This window comes from Lycium ferocissimum, chromosome 11, assembly GCF_029784015.1.
Source record: "Lycium ferocissimum isolate CSIRO_LF1 chromosome 11, AGI_CSIRO_Lferr_CH_V1, whole genome shotgun sequence".
Lineage (NCBI taxonomy): Eukaryota > Viridiplantae > Streptophyta > Magnoliopsida > Solanales > Solanaceae > Lycium > Lycium ferocissimum.
The window spans coordinates 57,087,273-57,106,551 of NC_081352.1; the positions used below are offsets into that span (position 1 = coordinate 57,087,273).

General features: G+C 36.2%; 1 protein-coding gene across 6 annotated transcripts; it reads left to right on the top strand.

Annotated features, from left to right (window-relative positions):
* Positions 1–15,005: 15,005 nt before the first annotated feature.
* Positions 15,006–19,028, top strand: LOC132037589 (protein phosphatase 2C 50-like). 6 transcript variants are annotated; one of them, XM_059428127.1, is made up of 5 exons: positions 15,006–15,117; positions 15,992–16,723; positions 17,206–17,538; positions 17,629–17,734; positions 18,317–19,028. In XM_059428127.1, exons 2-5 carry the CDS (start codon positions 16,133–16,135, stop codon positions 18,649–18,651), a joined length of 1,365 nt encoding a protein of 454 aa, XP_059284110.1. In that variant the 5' UTR covers positions 15,006–15,117; positions 15,992–16,132; the 3' UTR covers positions 18,652–19,028. The 6 variants fall into 6 exon arrangements, with proteins under 6 accessions (XP_059284110.1, XP_059284107.1, XP_059284106.1 ...); XM_059428124.1 differs by lacking the exon at positions 15,006–15,117 and adding an exon at positions 15,157–15,472 and having other exon boundaries at positions 15,892–16,723; XM_059428123.1 differs by lacking the exon at positions 15,006–15,117 and adding an exon at positions 15,157–15,472 and having other exon boundaries at positions 15,911–16,723.
* The last annotated feature ends 251 nt before the right edge of the window (positions 19,029–19,279 follow it).

Sequence of the window (19,279 nt, forward strand, 5' to 3'; positions counted from 1 at the left end):
TTTCAATGTTGCGTGATTATATATGACATAGAAATGCTGTATTTTAGCAATAAAGGTAAGGAAATGATGTCCTCTGTACATAGACTGTAAGTGTTCAATAAAATCACTTTATTTAAGTCATCTCATCCTTCTGTTACCAGTTTCAATGTTGCGTGATTATATATGTTTAGTTGTTCATGTTGTCTTATTTGGTGAATTTCTTCTACTATCTAGCATACTATGCATTTGCTACATAAACACATTTTTTTGGCGTTTATATGATTCAGGAACTCTAAAACATAAGGTTTGCCAATGTAGGATAAGCTCTCATGGCTTATGGATGATCTATAGGTGGTTCTCATTGCTATATATTACTATAAGGAGCTGACCTGTATTGCTAAAACCTGTTAAGTTTCATGCTCTGTCTTATTAGGTGTTCCTGCTGTCTGTAGGATAGCAATTTCCAAGGAATCTTTAACATCAAAGCAAAGCAAAATGCACCTCAAGTATATCATGGGCAATGAAAAATTGCGTTCTTCACGGTATTACTTTATGGTCGTTGTATTTATGCTGACTGGTTTTGTATTAGCTCTGACTTGAAATATGATGACAGATTCCCTGTGGAGGTAGCATTCTTGTCTATTGCTTTTATATCAGTCAAGTCTGGCTGTATGTTCTTGATTAAAAAAAAAGTCTGGCTGTATGTGGGCTATTCTCTTTTTGAATTCTGTCTTGCATGCCTCTGAAGATTCTGTATTTATGTTTTTTTATGTTATTAGATATGGTAACATGGTGACTCGACACCACAACCATACTGGTTGCATTTGTGATCTTTTTTATATTAGTGATTATATTTCCATATTTCTTGAGCAGAAATAGCGGTAAGATCAAGAAACTGCAACATTTTCCCCCTCTTTTGTGATACTGAACACTCCATGATACAGAGGATAGCCAGAAAAGATTGAGGGAGGGGGACAAAGAGAACTACTGGAGACATTGCTTGAAGACAGGGTCAGATAGAGCGTGAGCAATAGTTGCTGCTGGCCATCTATTTGCCGGCCTGCTAAGAGTCTTCTCTGCGTATCAGGTAAGATATTTCCTGTATTAGGTAAACGCACTCGACCATTTCTATGCTACTGGACAATTTTTGAAACTGGTAACTTTGTCTATATTTCATATGTAGCAAAACAGTACTTAGGTAGTACTGAAACAGTATCTACAAGAATACCCTTAATTTTACCGTCCACTATGTAAATTGAATCTAAAACATCAATAATAGTCACAGTATCATTTGAGTATATCTGATTACGCCAAAAACACAGCATCAAAATAAAGTTTAGCTTGATCTTCTGCACCCCATTCTCCACATTCTCGAAACTCCAAATTGTCCACCAGATGCAAGGCGGAATAATTCTCCATCTAGTCCTGTCCTTTGCCTGTAGGCCTGCTTCCTCCCAACTTTTAAGAGCTTCTGTAACCTTTCCAGGCGTGGTCCAGGAAATGCCTTTGAGGTTGAGAATAGTTCTCCATGGATGAGCTGTTACCTTACAACGAAGGAAGAGATGGTTAACTGTTTCTGCTGTTTCCCCACACAAAAAGCATCTGGAACACAAAGTGAACCCTCTTTTCATCAAGTTGTCTTGTATAAGGGCTGGTTCTTTAGGTAGTAGCCACACAAAACAGGCATTTAGTTTTCCAGATGTGTTTCCAAGGCCAGTTGGCTATCTGCTGGTTGGAATAGTTCATCATCTTGTAAGCTACATTAACCTTCAATAAACTGCCACTGTTGCCTTGCCACCATACTACATCTTCACCTGTCTGTAGTCCACTAAACTGCTCTAGTGTACTAAAGAATTCAGCCACTCTCTGTACTTCCTATTCATTGTGTTAGAATATGAATAGGAATAGGATTTGTATATAGTATCCTACCTGGAAAAGGATTGGGATATAGTGCCTATAAATGAGAATTGATGTAATGTTGTAGATACACAATTCAATAATATTTTCTCTTATAATTTCTCACATGGTATCAGAGCATTGGTGAGAAACATCCCGATAATAAGTCAGACAGTCCAGTGCATCAATTCCGGTTACTGTACAGCACTGTTTGCTTCATCTTTTATTTTCCTTGAGTGTTTGCAAAAAAAACACTGCCATTACACTCGGAAAGGTCCGGCGAGCAAAGCCCAGTCTGCTGCTCCGGCATCTGACCAGTCACGAGCCCACACGCGCCGAAAACAGACCGAACTCCGGCGGCGCCTGTCTCATGCGCCAGTGCGTGCGACAGTTTCCGGCTATTTTTCCGGCAGTTTCTTTTTGTCAGTTGGGTCGCCTCTTCGTTACGAGGCTGCACATATAATTATACCAGATTCTGAGTACTTTCCCACGAGGTCACTTTTCCGGCGATCTGCTCACAGTTTCCGGGGAGTTTCTTATTCCAGAAACACTCGTCCCTCAATTCCGAGCATATCCACAGTGTTTACACCAGATTCCGACAAGTTTCCGGCAGGGCAGTCCCGATAGTCAGATTCCGGCAACTTTTCCAGTTTCCGACCAGTTTTTCAACTATTCTGACGACTTCCTTAAGTTGATTCTTTGTTCTTGGGGGGTGTTTCAAGCATTTGTAGAGTGTTAACCCTTTGAGATCCGGCCATGTCTCTCGGATTTGATGTTTTTAATTCCAAAAACACGGGAATTGGAAATTCAGGTCCTATGATTACTTCAGAACCCTTAATGAGGAAATCTAGAAACTGAACATCACAGTCGATGAAGAAGAGGTTGTTTTGGAAGATTTCGACCTAAGTGTAATTACTGTAATAGGTGTGGACACACTCGTGAAGTATGTTATTCTTTGCATGGTCGACCACCTAAGAATGCTCATGTTGCTCAGACTGCCATTACATGTAATCAACAGGTTTATTTATCCGAAGAAGAATATAATGAGTACCTTCAGTATCAAGCAAGCAGACATCTCCACAAGTAGCCTCAATCGCACAGTTTAATACCCTCGGATCATGGGTTGTAGACTCTGGCGCTTCTGATCATATTTCCGGTGATAAAACACTTTTGTCAAATATTGATTATTCACCGTCTCTTCCCGCTATCACTTTAGCCAATGGGATCCAAACAAAAGCAAGAGGAGTTGGACAAGCTAATCCCATATCCTCTGTCACTCTAAATTATGTTCTTTATGTCCTCAGATGTCCTTTTAATCTTGCATCGGTCAGTCGTCTGACTCGTGCCGTAAATTGTGCCATAATATTTCTGTTATGCATGACCGCAGCAAGGGACAGACGATTGACGTAGGATATGAATCACAAGGCCTCTACTACCTTACCTCTATTCCTAATTCCTCCATAGCAGGTTTAGTTACAAATCCTTCAGACTTAATTCACAAATGATAGGGACATCCGATTTGTATAAGCTACAAAAGATGGTGCCTAGTTTGTCTAGTGTGTCCAAATTAGATTGTGAGCCGTGTCAATTGGGGAAACACACTCGCACTACCTTTCCACGTAGTGTTGAGAGTCGTGGAGAGTATTTTTTCCTTAGTCCATTATGATATTTGGGGGTCCTAGTAGAGTCAGTTCAACCTTAGGATTTCGTTATTTAGTTTCATTGATGATTATTCAAGATGTACTTGGATTTTCTTAATGAAAGATCGTTCTGAGTTGTTTTCTATATTCCAGAGTTTTGTGCTGAAATATAAAATCAATTTGGTGCATCTATTCGTACGTTTCATAGTGATAATGCCTTAGAATATTTGTCCTCCCAGTTTCAGCAATTTATGACTCACCAAGGAATTATTCATTAGATACCTCAGCAGAATGGGTTAGCAGAGAGGAAGAATAGGCACCTCATTGAGACTGCTCGCACTCGCGTTTTTGGGGCGATGCAGTTCTCACATCTTGCTATTTAATTAATCGGATGCCCTTAACTTCCATGCAGAATCAAATTCCTTATTCAGTAGTGTATCCTCAGTCACCTCTATAATCTCTTCCCCTCCGTGTCTTTGGGAGCACATGTTTTGTTCATAACTTAACCCCTGGGAAAGATAAATTAGCTCCTTGTGCTCTCAAATGTGTCTTTCTTGGTTATTCCCGGGTTCAAAAAGGGTATCGTTGCTACTCACTTGATCTTTGTCGGTACCTTATGTCAGCTTATGTCACGTTCTTTGAGTCTCAACCTTACTTTACATCTTCTTCTGATCATTTTGACATATCTAAGGGCTTATCTATACTGACTTTTGAGGAATCTACTGTTACTTGTACATCTCCATTCACAGCGTCACCCGTCTTACCTATGCTGATTTTTGAAGAATCTACAGTTAGTTCTACATCTCTACCCACAGTGCCACCACTCTTGACTTATCATCGTCGTCCACGTCCAGCATCTAGCCCAGATGATTCATGTCCTGCACCAGACCCTGCTCCTACTGCGGACTTGTCTTCTTCTGATCAACTGATTGCACTTCAAAAAGGCATATGGTCCCCTCGTAGTACTAGCCCCCATTGTACCATTTTAAGTTATCATCGTCTGTTAGCACCCCATTATGCCTTTGTATCATATTTGTCCTCTGTTTCCAATCCTTAAGTCTACAGGTGAAGCACTTTCTCATCCAGGGTGGCGACAGGCTATGATTGACGAGATGTCTGCTTTACTCGCAAGTGGTACTTGGGAGCTTGTTCATCTTCCTTCAGGTAAATCTACTGTTGGTTGTCGTTGGGGTTATGCAGTCAAAGTTGGTCCGAATGGCCAAGTTAATCGGCTTAAGGCTCGCCTTATTGCAAAGGGATATACGCGGATATTTGGGCTTGATTGCAGTGATACTTTCTCTCCCGTGGCCAAAATAGCATCTGTCCGTCTTTTTCTATCCATGGCTGTTGTCACCCATTGGCTTCTTTATCAGTTAGACATTAAGAATGCTTTTTCTCCATGGTGATCTTGAGGAGGAAGTTTATATGGAGCAACCACCTGGTTTTGTTGCTCAGGGGGAGTCTAATCTGGTGTGTCGATTGTGTCGATCACTTTATGGTCTGAAAGAGTCTCCTCGAACCTGGTTTGGTAAATTCAGCACAGTAATCCAAGAGTTTGGCATGACTCGCAGTGAAGCACATCACTTTTTGTTTTATCGACATTTTGCTTTAGATCTGTGTATTTATTTGGTGGTTTATGTTGACGATATCGTTATAACTAGCAATGATCAAGATGGTATCACAAATTTAAAGCAACATCTCATTCAGCAATTCCAGACTGAAGTATTTTCTAGGTATTGAGGTTGCCCAATTCAGGTTAGGTATTATCATTTCACAACGCAAGTATGCTTTAGACATTCTTGAGGAGACAGGAATGATGGGATGTAGACCTAGTGACACTCTTATAGATCCGAATGCTAAACTCTTGCCAGGATAGGGGGAGCCACTCAGTGCTCCTTGAAGATATAGGCGGCTGGTTGGTAAGTTGAATTATCTCACAGTGACTAGACCTGGCATTTCTTTTCCTGTGAGGGTTGTAAGTCAGTTTATGGATTCTCCCTGTGATAGTCATTGGGATGCAGTTGTCCGCATTCTGTGATATATAAAGTCGAACTCCTGGCAAAGGACTACTCTTCGAGGATCGAGGCCATGAGCAGATCATTGGATATACCGATGCTGATTGGGCAGGATCACCTTCTGATAGACGTTCTATATTTGGATATTGTGTTTTAGTAGGAGGTAATGTGGTATCCTGGAAGAGTAAGAAACAGAGTGTGGTTTCTCGATCTAGTGCAGAATCAGAATATCGAGCAATGGATGTAGGAACTTGTGAGCTAGTTTGGATTAAGCAGTTGCTCCGAGAATTAAAATTTGGATTTTCAGTCAGATGGAACTTGTGTGTGATAACAAAGCAACCCTTCATATCGCATCAAATCCGGTATTTCATGAGAGGACTAAGCACATTGAGATCGACTATCACTTTTTCAGAGAAAAGATACTCTCCCGAGATATTGTTACAAATTTGTAAAGTCAAGAGATATCTAATCAAGATATTTTCACCAAGTCCCTCACGGGTCCTCGTATTAGTTACATCTGTAACAAGCTGGGTACATATGACTTGTATGCACCAGCTTGAGGGGGAGTGTTAGAATATGAATAGGAATAGGATTTGTATATAGTATCCTACATGGAAAAGGATTGGGATATAGTGCCTATAAATAGGAATTGATGTAATGTTGTAGATACACAATTCAATAATCTTTTCTCTCATAATTTCTCACAGATATGTCTTCTAAAATTGATGTTCCATCCTTGGGGTGTCCACATCTCTGCTATAGTCCTTTGCTGGCTGAGAACTATGTTGAAGCTATCCGGGAAAGCCAATTCCAATCTGCCCACTTCGTGCCAATTGTCCTTCCAAAAGCTAGTTCTGCTCCCATCAAACACTTTGATCCTGGAATTATCCCTCAACTCGCTCCACAGTGCTCCAATGGATCTTCATAGGCTAACCCCATATGGTGTAGTGACCTCCTTAAGTCATCCATTTGTCTTCCTGTTCATACTTTGCTTCGATAATATTCACCCATAGGAGTTGTCATAAAAATATATTCCCCCATAGGAGTTGACTCTCATTTGGTGTACTTCCACGGCCATTTCATTCCAAGAGCTCTACTCTGAATCTTCAAGTTCTTGATCCCTAGACCTCCAAATTTCTTGCCAAAAGTGAGTGCTTTCGACTTAACCAAGTGGTAACCTTTACTTTCTTTGCTACTGGACAATTTGAAAAGAGACTATTTCAAAAGGCTCTAGTCATTCTTCACCCTTCTGATAAGTGATGCCAAAGAACGAAAGTACAGAAAACATCAGCTTTAGACATACAAGTGCAGTGGGGAGCATGTATAAAAAAATATAAGTTTCTCTCCTTAGGCTTAAGAAGGTTCTAAATGGACGCTTCTGTAAAAGGCAAATAAATATAGATACTGCTTTGATTGCAAATGAGGAACAAGAAACGTTGCAACTTCGAATGGGATTCAAATGCATGCAATCAACCTTAGTGCCAAACTATTGATCAGAAAAGGCGGAAGATGAGGAAGAAGTAGGAACAATGATGGAAGGGGAAAATAAAGTCATGCATGGGGAGAACAATGCGAAGATCCAAATCACTGGCAGTAGTAGAAGATACTCCAGTGAAAATCCAGGTACAAAGAGAGAAGTCTGAAGCAACTGGGTTCATCGGAATGTGATGAAGATGAGTAAGAAATTTAGGATTCATTTTCAAGGTTGCGAATGGGATGCTTTATCTCTCTTTATGAAGATTGAGAAATGAAGACATGAGAATATTACCTCAAAGAATTTTATTTCTCAAAAGAAGAAAGGGAATAGGGTGGACTGTAGAGCGCTAGTGCTATGATTAAACCTAGGGGGCATGAAGAGGTACAGGGGTTGATATGCAACATTAGATATAAGAATTTAGAACCAAGGAATAGGGGAAGCTTATAAAATCAGGTGATCAATGAAGACATTATTTCAGGGAATGTGAGGGGATTGATTAGAAATTAAAAAAGGGATATTGTAAAATTGTTGTTGGGGAAATAGAAGGCAGATGTGGTGGTTCTACAAGAGACAAAGTTGGAATAAGATGTGAGCTGCTCTATAAGACATATGGGGGAGCAGATGGGTAGATTATATGCGTCTAGAGGCAAATGGTGGTAGATGGGGTATAGTGATCATGTGGGACAAAAGAGGATACAAGGGAGACTTAATCAATACAGTTAACTACAGTATCTCATGCCAAATGACTTATTTGAATCAGAACCTCATATGGTGTATCATGTTAGTATATGGTCATAACTGCAGAGAGAAAAAAATATTATTAGTGGGAACTGGCCGCTACTAGGGGAGATTGTAAGGGCCCTTGGGTTGTCTGGGGATTTAACATGACAAGGTTCACAAATGAAAGAAGTAACAATTCTAATCTCACTACAGCTGTGAAGGACTAGCAAGAAATCATAGGATCTCCATCTGTTTGGTGGCTCATATACATGGAACAGAGGGAATAATCAGAACGAGGCTTCCAAGACTGACAGGATCCTTTTTTTTTCTTTTTTTTTTTTAAATAATGGGATGAGCGTTTCAAACACATCAGACCATCTACACTTGCAAGAGTTGTATCTAATCACAGTCCTGTTTTGTTACAGTGTGGGGAAGGGGTTGTAAATAAATTTTATTTCAAATTTGAAAGGTGATAGTTACTGATAGAAGGTTTTAAGGAGAAGGTGAAGGAATGGTGTGGGCATTCAGCGTGACTAGCAGACCAGATTTTATCCTAGCTACAACTGAAAATGTTGAAGGGGAAGTTAAAGGGTGGAATCTGGCAAATTTGGGCAGCTTGGAAAGAAAGAAGAGTGGTATCCTAGATAGGATAGCTCAACTAGACAAGGTACAGGAACTGAGGGTTCTTTAGCTCAAAAGGGGAACTTTAGAAATGGAAGTAGAAGAAATTGCAATACATGATGGAGGTAGCCTGGAGACAGAGGTCCAGAATCCTTTGGTTGAAGCAGATAAGAACATAAAATTCTTTCATAGGATGCTAATGCATGCACAATCACATTGATGAAATGCTGGTAGATGGGGCAGAGATAACAGATCCTGAAGCTACTAAGGGGGAAATAATTACCTTTTACTAGAAGTTATACATAGAGAGAGAGAGAGAGAGATACGGAGACCACAGTTTAATTTGGAGAATTCTGTATATTTCTGAGGAGAAATAGGGGTAGTTACCAAGTAATTTTGAGGAACAGGAGGTTCTTGAATGCATTAATATGCGTGAGGCGGAAAAGGCTCCAAGGCCTGATAGGTTCTCTATGGGTTTCTTCATGCTTGCTGGGAGGTGGTGAAGAGAGATTATGGAAACCATTCAAAATTTCCATTTGCAAGAGTATTTTGTGAAAAGTTTCAATGCTACAAATGTAGTTCTGATTCCCAAGAAGAGGGGGCCTAAAGAGTTAAAGGATTTCAAACCCGTAAGTTTAATTGTCAATGTTGATAAGATTATCTCCTAGATTTTGGCTGAAAGGTTGAAGAAAATGGTGGATAAACCGGTAAGCAAGCAACAAATGACCTTTACCAAGGGAAGAGAAATAGTGGATGCAGTTCTAATTGCTAATGTGTGTGTTGATTCAAGAATGAAGGGTCAGGAACTAGGATTACTATGCAAGCCGGATATACAGAAAGCATATGAGCATGTAAATTGAGATTTTCTCATTAATATCCTGAGGTACATTGGTTTTGGGAACAAATGGATAACTATGGTGTGTATGTTGTCTATCAAAATGACATGTATGTTCTGGTTTACTTATGCACTTGGGTCTCCCTAAGACACCTGGGATGTTTTAGAAGGTAATGAACTCTGTACCTGTACTTCACATTAGAACATTAACTGACAATGATATCATGTTGTATAGCAAATGCTTAATTAGGACACAGGTTAGAATCAGAAGGAAAGTTTATGTAGATTATGTAGTGTTATTCTTGTGTTGTACTAGTAGTGTGATTATAAGTTGCTATTTTTTCTTTTCAACATAAGTTTCTGCTTTCTTAAGTTTGTTCTTATTTGCAATTCTTTAGAACTTCCTGGTTTGAGCTCGAAGCATTGCAATACCGATCAAGGAGGTCTATTACAAAAGGAGATTAAAGGTAAAGAAGTCCAATTTAGACCATGCCATTGATGGAAGAAAGTTTGGAAGAGGCTAGTGAAGAAGTTCAAAGAACAACTTGTTCCGGAATTGAACTATGAAGAATATCTCAAGAAAGGATAAAGACTTGGAGATGTTATCGCATCCCTAGCTAGAACCGTCGCATTCCAAGCTCTAAAGCTTAGTTCTTAAAGGCCTAATGTTTTGTATATTTTGAAGGCACAATGCTTTGTAGTAGTGTCTAATTGGCTTATGACCTAAACACTGGTATAAATAGCTAAATCTCTTTTAAATTAGGTGACTTGGATGAATGTTGATGCTGATCTGCTATTGCTGATGGTTCAAAGATTACCCTGGTTGTGTAGCCTAAGAATTTTTTTGTACCTTATCAAAAAGTAATTTATATAAATTCTTCTGTGTACAACTAATAATAATGTAAATATCTGATTTGTATTGTAATTATATTACTAGTTATAAAATGAAATCGTTTCATTTTGTTTTTACTGTTTTTATCTTTTTAATACTCCTTGTATCTTTCATTTAAGTAAATACTTTAAATAACCCAAATGTATGAACTGGCTCAAGGGCCTGTAGTTTATGGCTGTTTTCGTTGTCCTAGAAAAGTATTTAAATTCAATGCATTTAGGACATATACTAGTGTCTTTCACCATGGCACAAAGTGGTGGCCAAATTTGCTAGCTTTTCTTTTAATAAAAAGTGAAACACGAAAATTTAGGTCGGAGAAAAGTGGATGCTCTTTTATTGTTTGCCAAGTTTGACGGTAGAGGTAGCAAAATTAACTCATGAAATTATGATTTGTTTAAGTTTTAGTTCGAGAGTTATTGATTCACACATTTATTGGTTAAGTTCATTTTAATTTGTCCAATTCAGTTTATCTAAAAATTGGATCAATATGTAGTGTAAATTGATTCATAAGAAACCGTGTTAGAATATTTTTAATATTTTTTTATATGTTATATAGTCATAGGATCATAGTGAAAAAAAATTATGAGGTGCTTAAAAAATTACTTAAAAAAAAACAAGAAAGGAATTAAAACTTAGTAAGTATGGGCAATTGAGTTATAACCTGCTTTTTAGCTCAACTTATTTCAATCTTTCACTTGGATTAATGATATTTATTAATTCAATCTATTTTGACTCGTTCATATTTAATCTAACCTGCCCATTTGATACCTATCGTTTATTCGACTTTAAAGATATTCAGAATTTCATATCTGATGATACTTTTTTAGTTAGTAACAGGAATGGAGACAATTATTCCATCTATTTTGATATTGAAAATCAGATTTTTGAAATTGACAATGATCATTCTTTTATGAGTGAGTTGGAAAGTTCTTTTTATAGTTATCGAAACTCGAGTTATCTGAATAATGAATTTAGTGGCAAAAATCCCTATTATAATTCTATACAGAAAAAAGTATTTGGTTATTCAGGCAAAATCAGGATCAATTAGGATAGAAATAAAGCATTGCGTCGAACTCTTCTTTGGTGTCAAGGCTGTAGCTATGAATAGTCATCTACTTCCGGGAAAAAGTAGAAGAATGGGACGATCCAGAAGGGGATTGATTAGAAAATTATGATAACTCATTGATTCATCTGGTATCTAAATATATGATTCGTTTCTAAATTTACTAGATCGAAAATTTATAACACTAAAAAAAGTATAGATCCAATGTGACAAGTGGGGAATGTTGGGGTGAACTAGAAAAATTTGGGTAGAGCCGGATCTAGGTGTTGGCTACGCAAGTGTCCTGTAGTAAGAGTAGTAGTTATGAGGGTTGTTTCCCTCTCGACGATGAAGCTTATATCCTATCATCTCACTATCCGACCTAGAATTTTGGTTCCTTCTAGAATTTATTCTACTTTATAATGTATCTAAAATAAAAGTGTGGATTATACCAAGCAAATTACTTCTTTTAATTTGAATACAAATGAAAATCTTAGTCAAGACAAAAACATTAATAAAAATAAAAAATCAAATAAAAAAATAAAGAATCGAATTCAAGAAGCAAAAGAAACCCGCAAGTCAAGGAGAAAGAAAGCATGGATGAGATATAGAAAACAAAGTAAATATGGGTCCTGTTCTTTCAAACTACCAAAACGATCTTGAAAAAGATTACGCGAAATCAGACACAAAAAAGGCTGAAAAGAAAAAACAATACAAAAACAACACGGAAGCAGACCTAGATTTGTTCTTGAAACGAGAGAGTGCAAATAAAAAAGACTTAACACATAGATAAACACTTTAATTTGACCTCAATTGGAAAGTAAAGACATCAATTTTGAGAATGCACATCTAGACATCTCAACTCGATTTAAGACTTTAAGTTAGCCTGGTAAACTCCCCAATTTTAAAAATGCATATAGACATGGCTAAATTAAGGTTTTCTTAATGTGCATTATTAAATTATGGTGTGTACGGGCTAATTTAAATCAAGTTGAGTGTCTTGATATGAATTATCAAAGTTAAGATGTTTACTTACAAGTGGAAGTCAAGTTATGATGTCTATCTACATATTATGTCAAAAAAAAAATGAAAAATATGCAATTGAGATATTTTCTCAATTCATTGACACATTTATTAAATGCCGTTGTTGTTTTAGAGCAATACGTGGCTAATTTGCAGTCCGTCAAGGCCCCCAGTTGAATACGATTAGAAAAGGTTTTTGGAAAGATTTCAGATTTCCATATAATAGTGCCACGTTGAAGGTTGTTCACCGATCTACTCTACTTTGTCATTATTACTCCCCTTTTTTATATTGCAAAATATAAGCTTTCAGATAAGGAAACTATTCCTCTCTCAATCTCAAATTTGATTCTATGTCGTGACGGTATGAAATATATATTGTCTGATCAAGTAATTGATAAGATAATTACAAGTAAAAATTATATGATATTTAAATGCATTAATACCGAAGAAATAGCTAAAACACAATGATATAACTTTATATTGTCAAAATATATAAATCAATCCATGTATATATAAATTATAAATCGTTGTTTTTATAAAGTAAGATTAGTATTCTTCTACTTCTGGTTAAGATTAGTATTCTTCTACTTCTGGTTAAAGCTCACTAGAAATTCACAGTCAGCCATGACTAGATATACATGGTTTCATTGATTAGGTGATTACGGACTATTCCCTCGATCTCAAATTATAGGTCGTGTTTTTTTTTTTATACGTTCTTTAAAAAAATATTAATTAGGAGAATATTTTAAAACATTTTATGATCACTTATGTCTTAAGAGATAATTTCTCTTTATTAAAGTATTTACAGTCTTCAAGAACAATTACTCCTGCGTATGAAATGAAAAAAAAAATTAATTTTGTATTTAACTTTTAAAATGATAAATAATTGAGATAATTATTTTTAGAAGTCACGATAGATAATTTAAGACGGATATAAAATATTTCATCACTACATCAAATGTGGTAAAAATTTATGTCGAAAAGTGAAAACATTAGTTTTCCGTTTCTAGGGATATCTAATGATTTTGGCTCATAGTAGACCTCATTTCTAGGATAATAAAGCTGTGAAAAAGGAGATTTGAGATCTAAGATACACCAAAACTAATCAGAGGTTGAATAGTACTTTTCTGGTCTTTAAATTAACTATTCGGAAGTTGACTAACATTGGAATCTGAGGATGAAATTGGGACAATTGTCCTATATTTGGTGGGGAAGCGACAGATTAGCAATACTAAACTCCTTTCGTAATTAAAAATACCATCAAAATTCTATTATCTTTTTTAATTATGGTAGTGTTAGAAAAAATTGTGCACATCTCAACTAATTCAATATATGTAACAAATAATTATATCAAGCGAAACTTGGATCAAGAAGAAAAAACACAAATATCATTTATTGACTTTATTAAAATTTGAACCATGACTTCATAATTCATTCTTCTTGAGCTGAGGTTCTATCGAAAACAAGGGCTCTACTCGGGGGCGGAGCCAGTGTATATGTTACCAGTTCGGCCGAACTCACTTACTTTGGTTCAAACTTTATATTTGTGTTAAGTAATTGATTGAATACGTACACCTTCTTAATTTAGAGCCAGTAACTTAAAAGAACTATGTAGGATCTTCAACCCAATAACTTCAAATTCTGGCTTCGCCTCTATCTCTACCCCTCGAGGGTAGGATAAGGTCTGTGTATACCTCATCCTTCCCTGACCCTACTGTCAGGTTATACTGGGTATGTTATCGTTGTTTAATCCCATAATTGATTTCAACTTTATTAATCATTAGATTACTTTATAGGGGCAAATCTACCGTATTAGGTGCGAATTCAGACTAATTCAATAATTTTTACTTAAAATTTATTGTTTATATTAAAAAAATTTGTTAAATAGCATAAACATTTACGTACAAATGTAATAACTAAAATCAATTGTGGATTTCATTTAGAATCTATAAATTTCAAATTCTAATTCTGCTGCAATTTTTAAACCCTGAAATTAAAATAATTTTTATTTAATAATTAAAGGATGATATGCGTCAGTTTGTCCGTCTTCACTCATATCCCCAAAAGTTTTTGTACAAAATACTAACCCTCAAGGTGGCCAGGACAGAGAGTTAGTGTGGGACCCACTCACCAGAAATTATTATTTTAATTATTTCTGCCACAAAGACTCCTAAAAGATCATCCATTAGTTCACCGAAAGAAACATAAAAATCAAGAAGTGGGTCCACAACCAATGAAAAAAAGCCAACTGGTTGGACAGATGTCCTGTTAAATGGGACCCACTTGACTAAGAATTTAATAAAGGCAAAGTTTTGTTTAAGTACATAAAAAGTTTCCTATCTTGACACATCACACACTTTGCTTTCTAATACTCCCTCTATTTCAAATTATGTAAATCTATTTTTATTCAATTCGTGTCAAAATAAATAACTTCTTTCCTAATTTAAAAATAAATTCACTTTATGAAATAATTTACGCTCATACAAATATTTAAGGCTTATTTTAAATCATAAATTTCAAAAACCTTCGCTCTTTCTTAGATATTATGCTAGTCAAATGGGTTCACATAAATTAAAATTAAAATAGAGATAGTATGTTTTCTATATTCTTTTCAATAATTATATTCATTCCGTCCTAAAAAGATTATCTTACTTTCTTTATTAATTTATATCAAAAAATTAAAATATTTTTATATTTAGAAATAATTTAACTTTATGAGATAATTTATAATCACATAAATATCTAAAATTTATTTTAGATCACACACTCTAAAAAAAAATTATTTTTTAAATTTCGTATCAAGGCAACCTAAGAAAATCTTTTAGACGGAGGAATAATTATTTTATTATTATTTTATGAGAGGAAAAGAAGGTAAAGGGATCCTAAAATGTTGGTCTAACCTTTTTTTTTTTTTTCCTTCTTTCTTTTAATTTATTAAAATTTGTGTGTGTCATTAATTGCACACTGTTTTGAAACGGTAAGCAACTTCTCACTTACCTTCCTTCTTTTTTTATGATTAGGGTATTTGTTTATTTAGATGATTATTGTATTCATTGATTTGTGTATCTAATCAACCTTGTTTTGTATAATAAATATAGAATGATTAGACTAAATAACAAATCCTTGCATGCACCTTATTGATTTGTTTGACTCTTGAAATAAGGGGTTCTTGGTTCCTAGGTAATGAAGTTTTTCTTCATAAATCAGAAGGAAAAATAAGGACTTTTTTTCAATCCAAGAAGAAGTTGGGTTGCTAAAAAGATTTAAAAAAGAAAAAGAAAAAAGTTTGATGTTTTGCTTGAGCACCTTGATGTTTGGTCTGCTTTGAGCTTGTAAGTTCTCTCTTTTTAATAAAGTTTGAATCTTTTTTTTGATCTTTATATGTTGTTGTGTCTCTGTCTTGTTTCTTAGAAGCAGTGACCACTAGACCTGATTTGTTGTTTCCAATTAATTGGGTATATATTATTGGTGATAAAAAGTGATTCTTTGTTGAAGGCTTGTTGTTAATGTGTTGTTGAATGAGTCTTTTGGATAAAGAAGGATCAAATTGGAATAGAAGAGTACAAGATGCTTAACAGGGTGTAATAATTCTAGCATATATCTCATTGGATAGTGATTCCCCTTGAAATACAAGTTTGGACTTTGGATCCATATTCTCTTATGTCATAATAGATTAAACCATTTTAGCTACCTTGTTTTCTCTTCTAAGTGACTTATTCTGGTTCTTGAAACCTTGTCTTGGCTTAAACAGTGTTAAGTTTTACTTTTAGGGATTTGAATTTGGATTAGTGGTAGGAGAGGAAGTAGTGATGGAAGAGATATTACCAACACTTGCTGTATCGTATAAACAGGGAAAATTGATATATGATGAATCAGTACTACCGACATGTGTGGACTTCGCTGGATATGAGCTGGTATCAGAACCAAAGAAGTGCAAGCTTCCCCCAGTGCCCGTTGCCAATGATAGAGTGCCAAGGGACAATGCTAACCTTATGACAGTTGCAGACTGCCATGAAATCAGGAAAGGAAACAGTTTTTCTTCGACAGTAGTAGCTAGTGGGAATTGTTTGATTGCTGCTGATCCAAACAACGATAGATCTACGGACAACAATTTGATTTCACCAACTGATGAGATTTTAGGAAATATGACTTGTTCTAATTCTCTAGTGGATGAAGACAAGAAGGTTGGTGTATCCCAGACTCTAAGGAAGTCTTATTCATGTGATTTGGCTAAGGAGTTGGTTAATGAGTCAGAACTTGTAAGTGATCTTGTTTCCACTGGAATGAACAGTGTGGTTACGGGTGCTGAAGATTATAAAAGAAAATTATCACCATCCCATCATGTGTTCTCGCATGAGATAAAGATAAGTAGGCCAAATGCCCTTTGTTTTGATTCTGTGCCACTTTGGGGGCTCACCACGATTCAAGGAAAGAGGCCTGAGATGGAAGATACTGCTATAGCTTTACCGAGGTTTCTGAGAATCCCTTCTCAAATGTTGATGGATGCCCCGGTTTCTCATGCCCTGAGTCAAACACTTACAGCCCATTTATATGGGGTTTATGATGGACACGGAGGCTCTCAGGTGAATTTCTATCTGTTTTTATAACATTGCACTTTTATTTTGGTTCAGGAATTATTATTGCCTGCATGTTAGGAGTCGTTTGGTTGCTGGTTAGGGTTATGCAAGGTTTAGTTATTCATATATTAGTTATTCCAGCTTCTACCTTTATAAAATAATATATAGATTCCCTCATAACTTATACAGTATTGGAAATTGAAAAACATGAACCAAACATTGTATTAGCAATGCTATGTTTTATGTGGATAGAGAAAAAAACCAACCAAAAATTGTATACCTTATGTTAGATTCTATGTGGGTATTAATTTTTTCTCATTTTTGTAACCAAACAACGTACAAGGTAATGCTAGTCTTAAAACATGTATAACTCCTCTCTAACCAGCAACTAAACGACCCCTTAGAGTTCATTTGCTATGTGCTTGCGTATTTGTTTGTCAGGAATGCATACATATTAAGACCAATATTTTTTTTTTTTTTTTTCATAGCAGGTTGCTAAGTATTGTCATGAGCGTCTCCACATGGCTTTAGCACAGGAGATAGATATAATGAAAAAGGATTCAAATAATGGAAGTATTAACTGGAAGGAGCAATGGTCAAAGGCTTTCTTGAATTGTTTTTGTAGAGTCGATGATGAGGTAGGAGGGTTCGGTAGTGAAACAGATGAGCCTGACCTTGCAGCTATTGCTCCTGAAGCAGTTGGATCTACAGCTGTAGTTGCTGTTGTTAGTCCAACCCACATTATTGTTGCGAATTGCGGTGATTCAAGGGCAGTCCTTTGTCGGGCAAAATTACCCATGCCATTATCTGTTGACCATAAAGTAAGGCTTGTGTTTGTTGTTACACCACTTTGCAACATTTGTTAGGCTTTTTTGGCTACCAAATAATCTTCCTTGTTAATTGTTTTTCAGCCAAATAGAGAAGATGAGTGTACACGAATAGAAGAACTGGGAGGAAAGGTCATTAATTGGGATGGACATCGCGTTTCTGGTGTTCTTGCAGTTTCAAGGTCAATTGGTATGTATATTGCCCTAGCCGCTTGCAAGTTTCATTGTACTGTTGTATTTTTACTGGAGAAGGTTAAGCGAGTCATCTATATTGTGCTTAGTTTGCACATGGAAAAAGAGGTGTCAAACTATAAAAGGAATCTTAAAGCTACGATGGACCAAACTTACACATGCACCAAAATGAAAGTGATATACCATACATAAAATAGTGTCAAAGTTCATCCCTGAAGCAGCCCACTGATGTTGGATAACGACGTGTTACTTCAGTTGACATGGTGAAAATGTGAGGATCACACATAATATGGAATTATTCAGTATCAATTAACTCAACAATATTCCGTCCCAATAATATTAAGTAATAAGCGATTGTGCAAAATTTCATATGATTAACGTTAAATACAAGAAGAGATGCATGATTCTCCTATTGTCTGCGGGTGTGTGTTGTAGGGTAGACCATGTCATAAAAAAATGGCTCCGAATTTTTGGAGACTATTACTTCACAAGAAATTCTGTGTTCACATTTATTATTTTGAAACTGCTATCCTAGAGATCAGAACTTTCTTGATCTGACAAGGTTGTCTTTTCGCTGCAGGTGATAGATATTTAAGGCCTTATGTGATTCCAGATCCAGAAATGATGTTTGTACCCAGAGTAAAAGAAGATGACTGTCTAATTTTAGCAAGTGATGGCCTATGGGATGTCTTGACAAATGAAGAAGCTTGTGATGTGGCACGGAGACGAATTCTTCTCTGGCACAAAAAGAACGGTGGTACTTTGACTAACGAAAGGGGTGTAAACGTCGATCCTGCTGCTCAAGATGCTGCAGAGTACCTGACGCGACTTGCTCTCCAAAGGGGCAGCAGAGATAATATATCTGTGATTGTGGTCGACTTGAAGGCGCAGAGGAAATTCAAGAAGAAAACGTAGCAGTAAGTTATCCTCGTTAGTTCCTATTTCATTGTGTGGATGTAATATTTGGAAGTTACATCCAACCATGATAATCAAATTAAATAGTACTCATATTCCAGGTTTTAGCAACCTTTTTAGGTTATTTACGCACAGGATTAGCTATATTGCAGTTAATATTACTAATGTTGGAGTAAACTGCGACGAAGTTGTTCTGACAATAAAAACTCAGCAAAGTTTGTTCAAAGGACAACTACTGACTTCCAGCAGATCATTTATCTCACTGCAGTGTAATGTGGTTCATGTCTTGAAGAACACTCTCACCGAACAGTCTTTTGTAAATGACTAGCCAAGTAGAAATGTTGTTCAAGTAATGTTAATGAGCTTTGTTGTTTTCATACCTCTCCTTTTCTTTAGCTCCATTTTCTGGCTCCATTTCTTAGCCCATTATGTTTTGTTTTTGCACCGTCTTCAATTTGCCCTTCTATTTGCATATAGTTGTCATTCCAAAGCAATTCACAGTAGTCACTTTTGCCTTTATAGAGATACCAAGCACTAATATGGATTAAAGTTTAAAGTTTGTTGTGTTGCTGGAATCAAATAAAAATGATACAATGTCATTTAGAAGTTTGTTAGAAACAGTTAGTGT